Source organism: Schistocerca serialis, chromosome 2 (genome assembly GCF_023864345.2).
Source record: "Schistocerca serialis cubense isolate TAMUIC-IGC-003099 chromosome 2, iqSchSeri2.2, whole genome shotgun sequence".
NCBI lineage: Eukaryota > Metazoa > Arthropoda > Insecta > Orthoptera > Acrididae > Schistocerca > Schistocerca serialis.
In genome coordinates this window covers 722398132-722410734 of record NC_064639.1, presented here as the reverse complement: position 1 = coordinate 722410734, position 12603 = coordinate 722398132, and the positions used below count along the sequence as shown (strand labels likewise).

At 38.6% G+C, this 12603-nt stretch overlaps 1 protein-coding gene across 4 annotated transcripts in view; it reads right to left on the bottom strand.

Moving 5' to 3' along the window:
* LOC126457914 (run domain Beclin-1-interacting and cysteine-rich domain-containing protein) overlaps positions 1–12603 on the bottom strand; it is a 209873-nt gene that overhangs the window by 191919 nt on the left and 5351 nt on the right. For 2 of the 4 annotated variants that reach the window (XM_050094600.1, XM_050094602.1), the window contains exon 2: positions 1058–1289. In XM_050094600.1, coding sequence (XP_049950557.1) covers positions 1058–1240 — 183 coding nt within the window. In that variant the 5' untranslated portion in view covers positions 1241–1289. Of the gene's footprint in view, positions 1–1057; positions 1290–3966; positions 3986–12603 lie in introns of those variants that run through there. The other 2 variants (XM_050094601.1, XM_050094603.1) reach the window with 2 other exon arrangements.

The window sequence follows — 12603 nt, the reverse complement described above, 5'->3', positions numbered from 1 at the left end:
CTCCTCCCATCTCTGTATGCTAACTTCCCTTACTAAGTACAATCTTACAAATATCAATGAACAGATGGCTGATGTAACCAAATTTAATCTGTTTGGATGTAGCCCACCTTCACCTAGTCTGAGCCCACAAAAATTACACCATTTCTGTTAAATTGCTCTCTTATATGGTTGTTTGTCTATGTATTTGTCACTCACCAATCTTCCCTGTAAGACATTCCTTAAAGTTAACTTTGATGGTGTGTACACCATATATCATTTCAAAGTGCAAAATCACCACTAATTTATTTCAAAATCAGATTCTTGGCTACAATTGTGAAAATCTAATTTCGATAATAATCGAAGATTGTAGAACTTAATGAAACACAAACTCCAGAATCATAATCTGCCTCTAAACAATGACATCCTAACAATACAAGGAACTTAAAGTACCAAGAGGATCTCTTAACATACTGCCAGATTAAAGTCTTGCACCAGATTGTGACATGTTCAACTGATTCAGTTGATAGAATACTGGATGACTGGATGATCTTAGAAGGGCTGCTGTTGAAAAGTAGGTCAGACTTGAACAGCCATGTCTCTACCTCTTAGTGGACAGTGCGCTAAGGATGATCCAACCATGTTACAGTGCACTGTGTGTGTGTGTGTGTGTGTGTGTGTGTGTGTGTGTATGTGTGTGTGTGTGTGTGTGTGTGAGTGATTGAGAGTGAGAGTGAGAGAGAGAGAGAGAGAGAGAGAGAGAGAGAGAGAATAAAATAAATTTTAAATTCTTCTTCCTTTTCAGTAATTTTACCTCACACAAACAATTCAGGAGCAATCTGCAAGTGACCCATTCAATTTCTTTAAAATTCTTAAAACTGGGAATCTGAGACTGAACTGTAAACCATTAAACCATACATCATGCAAATAATACATAATTCTTCAGGAGTAAATTTTGAGAATATATAATTTATGATTTTTCTCAAAAAAGGGCCTGAATGAAAGTTTATCTTTAAAACATTAAGAACGCTAAGCAAAAGTCTATTAAAGCCTGGCTCCTCGTAAGAAATAAATACATTACCTCTTGATTAAATATACGGCAGCCGTGCTTGAAAATTCTTTCCATAACATGATGCAATCTGTTTAAGCCACCGTATATGTTCCATACATTTGACACTTGGTTAATTAACAGGCCTTCAGCTGTTGATTTAAGTGTCTGTAGCAATTCTCGATATTGATGTTGGTGGTTCTCTTCACCTCCCATTGTTATATAAGATTTTGAAACTTGTCACATCGTGTATCGGCATTCGTACCTGAAATAAATCGCATATTATTTTATGAGAATTGAGTAGCCACACAGAGTACGTGTATTTTCAGACATACCACTCAGTAATATAAGGAAGTAGTAGAAGCAAAAAAATTACTTTTTCAGATCTTTTACCAGATGTTTAACTGGGCAAAAAAATGTGTTGTGGGAATAGGTAATTCAATATTAAAATTTATCTGAAAAGTTTCATGGCATGGACATGCACAGATGCAGTCTCACATGCACACTGTCTCCCACCCCTACCTCCCCTCACACACACACACACACACACACACACACACACACACACACACACACACACACACACACAAAATATAAGAAAAGAATTTTGTCAACTTGGATGTGGTGTTTGTCAACTTGGATGTGGTGTCTAGGTGGTTGTGCACTACTGAGCAGTACCAATCCCTTACCAGCATTGCCACGTCATATAGCATGGGCCAATCCTGTAAACTGCCGATAGTGTTTTAGTAACCCCACCAGCACCAGAGGACATCTAGAGGGATGAAAAGGTGCTGGCATAGGTATCGCAGCAGAATGGCATGCAATGCTTTCAAGGAGGGTGAGCGTGAAGCATGGCATGAGCAGAGCCACTGACTCAAGTGTTTACCTGCCAGTGACAATTGGGTTGACTGGACACTCCTAATATAGAGTTCAACTACAATGGAGCTAGCTTTCACCTTGCTTTTTTCATGTTCTTCATTCTCCGTCACTGATACCGGTCATGAGTTGTGTTTCCCTCCGTGCTCGTTTCTATACAGTTTTCAGATACATTGCTCCCCCACAGATTGCCTCGCACATTGAGATTCATTTCCTCTTAAGGGGCTCAGCTACTTGGCTCATCAACAAGCCAACATCAGCTAGAATTGTTACATTTGTACAGACAGTGCCAGTTTGTGGCATTGTCACACCAGTACAAATTTTAAATGATGATGACAGATGTTCTTACACATGTAACACTTTTACTTTTCACAGTGCGGACCTGGCATTTACACAATGCTGCCACGAACAACTGCACTTTCAGGGGCAACACCAACAGCAGTAGCAGCAGCAGGAGCAACAGAATGTGCAACTGATCTGCTCTCACACTGTGGTGGTAGAGGACCAGGCACCTGCTACGAAGCCTCCTTCCCTATCGCCCACAGTGCCGTTCACTGGTTTCGATAAGGCTATTGAAAGGTGGGAGAATTATCTCCACTAGTTCACGCTACACTGCCAGGTAAGGTGTATTGTCAATGCAGTTGATAAGGATACCTTGTTGTGCAGGACTATATGAAATTTCTAAATTTGGACAACATGGTCCATAGCACTAACAGCGATCTGGTGGCACAACTGTGTTAAAACAACAGTCCAGATCACATTAATATTTTATTAATGAGTGGTTTTGACTTCATGTAGAAATCATCTTCAGAAAATGAGCAGTGTAAGAACAAGAATAACAAAGTTACAGAAGGTTTGATGAGTAAGGCGTCAGAGCGAAGTATAACGAAGTAGCATTGTAGCATTTAGCCATATGGCTGCTGCTGGTGGCTTACTAATTTTAACACAAAAAAGATTATTTGTCTAATGATCTCTAACTATTTACCTATTTATATATAAAAACAAAGATGAGGTGACTTACCGAACAAAAGCGCTGGCAGGTCGATAGACACACAAACAAACACAAACATACACACAAAATTCAAGCTTTCGCAACAAACTGTTGCCTCATCAGGAAAGAGGGAAGGAGAGGGGAAGACGAAAGGAAGTGGGTTTTAAGGGAGAGGGTAAGGAGTCATTCCAAACCCGGGAGCGGAAAGACTTACCTTAGGGGGAAAAAAGGACAGGTATACACTCGCACACACGCACATATCCATCCACACATACAGACACAAGCAGACATATTTAAAGTCTTTAAATATGTCTGCTTGTGTCTGTATGTGTGGATGGATATGTGCGTGTGTGCGAGTGTATACCTGTCCTTTTTTCCCCCTAAGGTAAGTCTTTCCGCTCCCGGGATTGGAATGACTCCTTACCCTCTCCCTTAAAACCCACTTCCTTTCGTCTTCCCCTCTCCTTCCCTCTTTCCTGATGAGGCAACAGTTTGTTGCGAAAGCTTGAATTTTGTGTGTATGTTTGTGTTTGTTTGTGTGTCTATCGACCTGCCAGCGCTTTTGTTCGGTAAGTCACCTCATCTTTGTTTTTATATATAATTTTTCCCACGTGGAATGTTTCCTTCCATTATATTGATATTATTTACCTATTTATATATTTATACCTTGTTTAATATAATCTATTTCATTAACTCCATATAATATCAATATCTCAGATTTTGAGAAGCGTTTACACATTGCCTGGGGCTGACATAATACGTTTTCGGCACAAAATTTGCACACTAAGACCCATGGCTCTGCAGCCATCAGTCAGCAGTTTACAATTGTGCTATTGCTTGAGCATCTGAGGAGCTGCCAGCAGCAGCCGGAAGAACAAATGCTGTATCACCGCTTCATTGTACTTTCCTCTGATGCTATACTCATCCAACTTTCTGTAATTCTGCAATTCATGTTCTTACATAGTTCACTTTTTAAAAATGACTTCCACATGAAGTCAAAAACGGTCATTAAAAAAATATTATTCCTACCTAGGGTGTTGCTTTAACCCAGCAATACCAAACCTGAGAAACTTACCTTTGATAAACTTTGTCAGTTGTTTATGCAGTATTTTAGTCATCAAACCCATATGGTGGCAGCACCGTTGCACTTAAACCAGCACCACAACAGCCCTGGCCAGCCATATGCAGTGTGGATCAATGGATAATGGAGCTGAAAGATCTCTTCTGTGCAAGTATTATTTTTAGTGTCCCCAATGCGCTACTACGGCCACTATATTAGTGGAGTATTTGTGGTGGCATGCACATGGGCCTTTTTTTAACTTTTTTTTAAAAAGGTTAGAGTAACCTCTCCTTGAGATCTGAGATGTATTGCCAGCTGAAATCGAAGATACACTTTTATTTGCCCTACCCTGTATTTTTCAACACACAAGATACATGAAGTAACTAAATATTTTAGTAATCAAGGCCTAAAAGTAAACACCACAAAATCATAATTACTGGAGTTCAAAGCAGGCAACTCATGCTGCAGAAGCCTAAAAAAAAATCTGTCAAATTTTTTATACAGACAATGAAGACTAAATTCGCTTAGCCAATTTTTCAAAATTCTGTATAATAAAAAGCTGAAAACGGTGTACCATATGGGACAATTTTCTCATTTATAAGTTGAAAAGATAGAGCTTATGTGTACTTGAACAGAATACGATGCTACAAAACAGAGCTGTTAGCCAGATACATGGAAACCTATTGTGAGGCCCTTGCCAAAAATAAATTTCCCACTTTTTTGTGAGCTATCACGGTGACAAATTCAAATGTTATGGGGTACACAATCACAACAAAAAACAAACAGACCACAGTCCAAATGTCAGTGGCTCAATGTGGTACAATAAATTGCCAGAATCAATTAAGTGGGGATTCATTTAAACAAAATTTAAAAAACCTTTCTTGTAACTAACTGTCTGTATTCACTGAAAGAATTCTATGCAGTATCTGTTACGTGTTAACTTTTGTAGTTAAATATGTTATGTAGTTCAATATAGAAACATCCAAAGTTGCAAGATTCACTTTTTATTTAATTGGTGACTATAGTTCAATTCTTTTATCTTGGCGGCTCGCGCATGCCCGCCCAGATGCTGGAGATTGCTGCGTTGCCAGTTGCACACGACGCACGCGCCAATAGGAGCAGCGCCATAGTATAGCATAGTTCGCAAGCTTACGTGTAGGGGGGAGCGCGCAGTTCATGAAGTAAAGCCACCACGGCCGCATTAACCCTTTCGCTGCTACAAAGACATGCTCCCTGCATTCCGCGCTGTGGGCGATTTTGTCACTGCACTGCTCACCTGTGCAGATACATTGTGTTCCGACTGCTTTGACACTCTTTATCATTCGATTCCACAAAAACTATTTGGCTCAAAAATTAGATTTTTACCTATCTTCTTGACTGATACTTTCCCCCCAATAATTACTTAATTTTGTTTCGATGTTCAACGCAGTTATTATGCAGCATTAAATATAGTAAACCTTTGCACGAAATTTTGAAGAGTTTGCAGAGGTAAAAGTCCATAGAGTATACTTTCCGTATGGTCGATTTTAGTTGCCACAATGTTGAGAATGAAATGTGGACAAGATACCTATATATTTCATTTAATTTAAGTACCACATAAGTGTCGTATGTAATATTGAGAAATATTCCACCTTTCGCAACTGTAACAAAAGTTTTACTTACACTGGGCATGTTTGGCTTTATTTTAAAGCACTTCAATCAATCAAAAGGAAGTAGACAAAATACATTAAACAAAACTTTGGACTTACAAAAACATTAGGACTTGAATGTACCGTCTGTCAGTGAAGTGCTCAGAGCTATGTCAAATATAATTTTGTGTGTGGCACACACAAACAGCATTTATTTGCTAAAACACTGATAAGCCAACACAAACGTTGAATATTGTGCTACCGCAGGACAAAACTACGAAAGGTGACTTGGCAATGGAGGACACAAAATACAGTCCTCTTATGATGCTTCAAAAGAGAGGAACGCGTCTGGTCTAAATAAGTCGCTTATTACAGTTGCAGAAGAGGGATATATTTCAATACCACTGGTAAAACTGCGACTGTGGAACAAAAACAAGAAATAGAACATGAATACCATTGTGTATGTGCCATACCTTTCACCGATGGAAGTGCTTTAAAATAAAGCCAAACGCGCCGTGTGTATATAAAACTTTTATTCCAGTCGCGAAAGACGGAATATTTCTCAATATTACATACGACACCTATGTGGTACTTAAATTATATGAGATATTGTTATACAGTAAATATTATATGAAATTTAGGTATCTTGTCCACATTTCATTCTCAACATTGTGGCAACTAAAATCGACCATACGGAAAGTATACGCTATGGACTTTTACCTCTGCAAACTCTTCAAAATTTCGTGCAATGTTTTACTACATTTAATGCTGCACATCAAAACAAAATTAAGTCATTTATGGGGGGAAGGTATCAGGCAAGAAGACGTGTAAAAATCAAATTTTTTGGCCAAATAGTTTTTGTGAAATCGAATGATAAGTGTGTCAAAGCAGTGGGAACACCATGTGTCTGCACAGGCGAGAAGTGCAGTGATGACAAAATCGCGCACAGCGCGGAATGTGGGGAGTACGTGTCTGCAGCAGCAAAAAAGTTAATGAAGAGGCAAAGCACTAGAAATTTCATTCAAACGAATAAAATTCGTGAGGTAGGGCACTCCAATATTGTTTTTAAATAAAGAAAATATTAAGCACCACACAAGGTTTGAACTCATAACCTTTCACTTGGCAGCCCAAGCAACCGTTCCGCTACCTCAGCTCATCGAACAGTGTAACTCCATAAGGACTCTAACATCTCACGCAACTACTTATAAACACTGTTGGTATGACTATGAACTACTCACGCTTCGTCGAAGTACAATAGGAAATAAACAATTACCGCTGTTCTTTATTGCGAAAAAGCAGTTTGTGAGATTGAAACAAACACCTTTCCTTGCTATCGCCTGAATTAGGAGTCTTATTGCTTGTTTGGTTTAATTAATTAATAGAATATGAAGCAATTGGTATAAAGAATGCTTTTTCCAAACTTTCTGTAAAAGAAAGTCTGCTTAAGACATTGCTTTTGTTCTATTACTTTATTTATGACTGAACGTTTCTAAAACTGAAGACACTCATCCGTGCTCTGCACTGCTGTCGAGATCTGGCAACGTCGTTCTCTGTTCATTGGCAGACTGTGTTTTGTGACGTCAGATGCGCAGAACGAACCTAAACTCGGCCGCCAAGATATATGACGCGCACTTTAGTTTCGGGTTACCTGAACCAATTTCCAAATCACCCAGAGAGGCAAAAACGTATGTTTGTTATGTCAATGTTCATTATACATATATGTATAATCTTGACATGGTTCATAAACTATTCGAGAAAATACGATTTTGTCTGTCTGGGTGATTTGAAAATGGCTTCATGTAGTCCAAAACTAGCCATCAACTAAATAAGAAGTGAATATTGCAACTTTGGCTGTTTCTAAATGGAGCTGGTTAACACAAGTTGTTGCAGCAATTAATGCAGCATGCTGGAAATCCATAAATATGTTATGCATTGAACACTGGTACACAAATATGATATCTATTACACCTGTGCAACAATACAGCATTCGCAAAAGCCGTAATTCTATGACTACATGCAAAATTAAATATAAACATATAACTAAATAAAATGATAGGACTTGCAACGAACAACCACCTACAAGTGTGCACGCATGTGCGACACACACACACACCCGCGCGCGCGCGCGCGCCCACACACACACACACACACACACACACACACACACACACAAAGTATGATCAAAAAGGAAACATATTTCACAAATAATATGGTGATTTAGATCCAGTTCCAGTTCCACAGAATTGAGTGTCTAAACCAAATACAGTTAGTTAAAGCTATGCCAATGCAGATAATGATGCTTGGAAGCAGGCTAAAATATAGAAAAATGGCAGGAGATTCAAAATGATCTGGTGAAGATCAAAAATTACTTTGTAAAGTTACTAGAAGATGACAGGAACAGTACTAAATTGTTGAACATAGTGCAAATTAGCAAGTTAAAAATTGCTGGCACTTACAAAATGACAAAAAAAACTCTGCAGTTTATAATGTGAAAGTTTGTTATATTCAATTATGCTGCAGAAACTGTAAGTCTTCAGCAGCAGTAAATTCAGTAATGCAACTGTACTCCTTTTCAATTTCAGAACAGCAATTTGAATAAGATGTCTTTAAAAGCTTGCAGGAGATGACTATATTATCAGAAATAAAAAACCTAATTAGTTTTTGATTGTCCAGGCAGCTTTTGGTGCTTTCCGTATCATGGAACGCACATAACAAACAGAAATCCCATGTGGCACTATAGAGGCATCGTATTCCTCACACTCCATTTATGAATGGATTGTGACATGTTCAACAATGGCACTCTTTACATTAACTCTGTAAATAGATCATCTAAATTTCAGGTAACAAATCAGTTACTGCAAATGAAAGGTTTCACTTTTTCTTCATTGTTTGTTGCTTTTGTGGCTGATGCAACAAATTGTTCCAGCTTCATAGTTTGTTTGATGAGTGTCTACTTTTTATGGGTGACTGAGTATCTCAGAGAACAGGAAAATGTTTTTTGTAGGCTGTCTTTAGTAAATATGGCACAGGAGCAAAACTTGATAATTGACATTAGTTTTGATAACCACTTGTGAAGTATGTGAAAATATTATAAAGCATGCTGAAACTCGTAGCTCCAACTTGTCAGTTCTTTCTCAGTTCATGTCCTACTTCAAGCACAAAATTTCAGTTTGTCAGAAAAACACACAACTAACAACTAACATAGTACACATTTTCGTAATAAGACTGTTTGGCAAATGCTGATATGAAAACGATCTTCAGAGATAGCAAATGACCAAGTGAACAGTAATAAAGTATAATTTTTGTCAGAAGACAAAAGAACGAAATGTGACCATTATTTACATACCACATTACACCAACGTATGTTCACTTAATACAGTCTGAAGGGGGTATAAATCAAATATGATTAGCATAAACTTATTAAAAATAGAAGAATCCTTCCAAAAACAGCAATTCAAATTTACAATTTTTCCGTAAGTATAATATGGCCAATACCAAGCATACGTGGCATGATTTAAGTGGTATGATTTGGATTGTATCTACATTAACACCTTTTGACAGCACATGATATACAGCAAACAATAATTAGTAACTTTATTCATATTATCTACTCACATTCTGAAGAGCATGGCCGTTATATGAAACAAATTGTTGGTAGTGTACAGCAACCAGCTACAAGTTGTTTTTAGGTTACTTTATTCAAAATGTACTGTTACTCGTTCCAATTTATACAATTTGCATCCTTTATACAAGCTGCATTCTAACACAAGTGTGTAGCGCAACCATTTTTATTATGCATTTGTAAATTATTGATTGCCCTAAATCAACACCTGTAAACCAACGCATCCTATCTTTCTGACGAAAGTATGAAAGTCCTTTGGTGACGAATTGTATAAATTCGAAACCAGTAACGGTAATTTTTGAACAACACAATCTAAAACCAATTTGCGGCTGGCTGCTGTACACCACAACAATTTAATTACCTAAGCTGTATAAATTCGAAACCAGTAACGGTAATTTTTGAACAACACAATCTAAAACGAATTTGTGGCTGGCTGCTGTACACCACAACAATTTAATTACCTAAATACTTCAGCAAATGTTCCAATCTCTCTAACATTACCACTCTGTGTTGCTTGAATTACGAGAATCAACAGTATTATGAAAAGGATAGATTGCTACTCACCGAAAAGGCGACTCATTTATTTGCAGACAGGCACATCAAAAAGACTGACAACAGTGAGCTTTGGACCAAAACCTTCTTCAGAAAAGAAAGGAAAACACACACACACACACACACATTCTTACAAGCAGGCACATGTCATCCACACATGATCGCTATCTATGGACACACTGGACAGACTGCAACTGTCGCATTGGACGAAAGCAGTATCCAGAGTGGGGCAGGGAAGGGCAAGAGATAGCAGATTATGTCTGTGGGGAGAGTAAAGCAGTGTCTGGCAGAGTATCCAGGGACTAGAAGGCAGCAGGAGAAGGTTGCCAGGCACAGCGACAAGAGTCTGTGCGGGAGGGGGGGTTGGAAAAAAGGAGAGGAGCAGACAGCAGAGAAGGAAAGAAGGCCAGTGGGTGTATTGATAGGGAGTGCCACACAATGAGCATCAGGTGACATGAATTGGGAGTTGATAGGACAGATGGAATGAAACTGTTGTGTGGAACTTGTGGGGACAGTAAGTTATCATAGGTTGACGCCGGGATAATTTCGAGAGTGGAGAATATATTTAAGGGTAACTCTCACCTGTGCAGGTCAGAAAAGATGGTAGTGGAGGGAAGTATCCAGATGACCCAGGCTGTTAAGCAGCCCTTGAAATCAAATATGTTACGTTCAGCTGCATGTTTTGCCACGGAGATTGGCTGGTCAACAGAACACCACTTTAGGAAGGGTGGGAAGGATCTTTGGTAGGATGTCTCTCATTTCAGGTCATGAAAATAGATAATCAAATCCTTGAGGAAAAATGAGGTTCCGTTGTTCCCTCGGATGGTATTGGATGATGAAGGGGGGCACTCCTTTGTAGCTGGTTCTTGGGGGTGGTGGGAAGATTAGGAGTATGGGGGAATATGGCACGGGAAATTTGTTTGCGCACTACGTCTAGGGGATAGTGGCTACTTGTGAAGGCCTTCAACACTTGGCATGAGAATTCTTGACACTGCAGATGCACCACCCCTGGGTGGTCAGGCTGTTTGGGAGGGAGTTTTCGGTGTCGAAGGAATGGCAGCTGTTGAAATGCATGTACTGCTGATGATTGGTGGTTTTAATGCGAACATGTCTGGATAAAGCCATCAGAGAAAAGAAGGTGGACATCCACATCAACGTCTTTTACCCTTCTCTGTTACACTCCTTTTCCATTCTCCATTCTCCTCTCCCACAGCCTCCCAAAGCATCACCTGGCACCCTTGTCCTTCCACCTCTAGTTCCTGTATGCTCCTCCAGACAGTGCTCTTCTCTCCTTACCCACATCCTGCTATCCCTCTCCCTTCCCTCCCCCACTCTGGATTGCTACTTTTGTTCAATGCTGCAGCTGCAGTCTGGCCAGAGCAGCCGGAGATAATCTCTCTCTCTCTCTCTCTCTCTCTCTCTCTCTCTCTCTCTCTCTCTCTGTGTGTGTGTGTGTGTGTGTGTGTGTGTGTGTGTGTGTGTCTTTTTGTTTGTTTGTTTTCCTTTCTTTTCTAGAGAAGGTTTTGGTCGAAAGCTCACTGCGTAACAGTCTTTTCATTGCACCTGTCTGCAACTCCACGTGTCATCTTTATGATAATTAGCAATCTATTCTATTCACAATATTGTTGATGTTCCAATTTGGACTTTCCATTGTTTGCACTAGGAGAACAGGGAAGGGAAGGGTTAAATAAAACCTCTACACGAATACAGGTCTTCATGTATTCACTGATTGATTCATTCATCACAGATCCTGTCAAGGAGAACCTTCATCGATTAGGAACAAGAGAATAAATAAAAGCAAGCAAATAATATAAACTTAATATGTATACTATGTTACCATGAACCATAACTGCACTGCTTAATGCTAGTAATGTTTATGGCATCGAAATATAGTCAACTAAATTAGAAAGAATGCAGCTACTTTTTAAAAAATCTGCCTTTTCCTCTGTTATACTACAGAGTTGCTATTTGCTTTTTTTTTTATTTTTCAAGGAAAATAGTTACCCACATTTGTAAATACTGAGTCTACCTTACAGAGCATTACTACTCATCGTAGAACTTTACAATGAACACTGCTGCTTTACATGTACCTAAAAGAACTTTTCAATCCCTGAACGTAGATATTCAGATCAATATCAGACAGAATGGGTACAAAGATGTTCTTAATTTTCTTTTGAATTGGTGGGGGTTGTTAATTTATTTGGTTTATGCTAACTAGGAGTTTGTTTAATACCTTCACACCGGAGACAATGATCCAGTCTAGCTGAAAATTTATTGTAGGCCTATCTTGTATTGTGATAGTGCAAATGACAGTTCAGCTGAAACAGTAATGGAAGTTATTACAGAGTAAATGTATTGGGAAATGAGTGTCAGAATCTGAGGTTACAAAGGCTTCTGGTTATCTACTTTACACAATATTGTTATTGCTCACTTCTGTTGAATAAACACTTTATTTACTTTAGGGGCACAGTCCCAGAAGATAACTCCATATGACAACAGTGAGTGGAAATAAGCTAACAAGCTTGTTTTTAGGTCAATACTATGACAGATACTTTAAATGTCAAATATGCGGCACTTTATACATCCAAATTGAGTTGTGTCACATTATCTAATGTAAAATGATGCTTCTGAAAACCATTTTAATAATTTGTGCAAATGTTTTCGCAATTCATGATGATAGTGCTATGGATCTTTAGGACTTGACAGATGTAGGATCCTTTCCGTATTACAGAATTGGTACAATGATCTGTGTATCCCAATCTTCAGGAAATGACTTGTATAATGATATTTGATTGTAGTAATGCAGGAAAAGATAGACTGCTGTTTACCATAAAGAAGACACATTAAGTT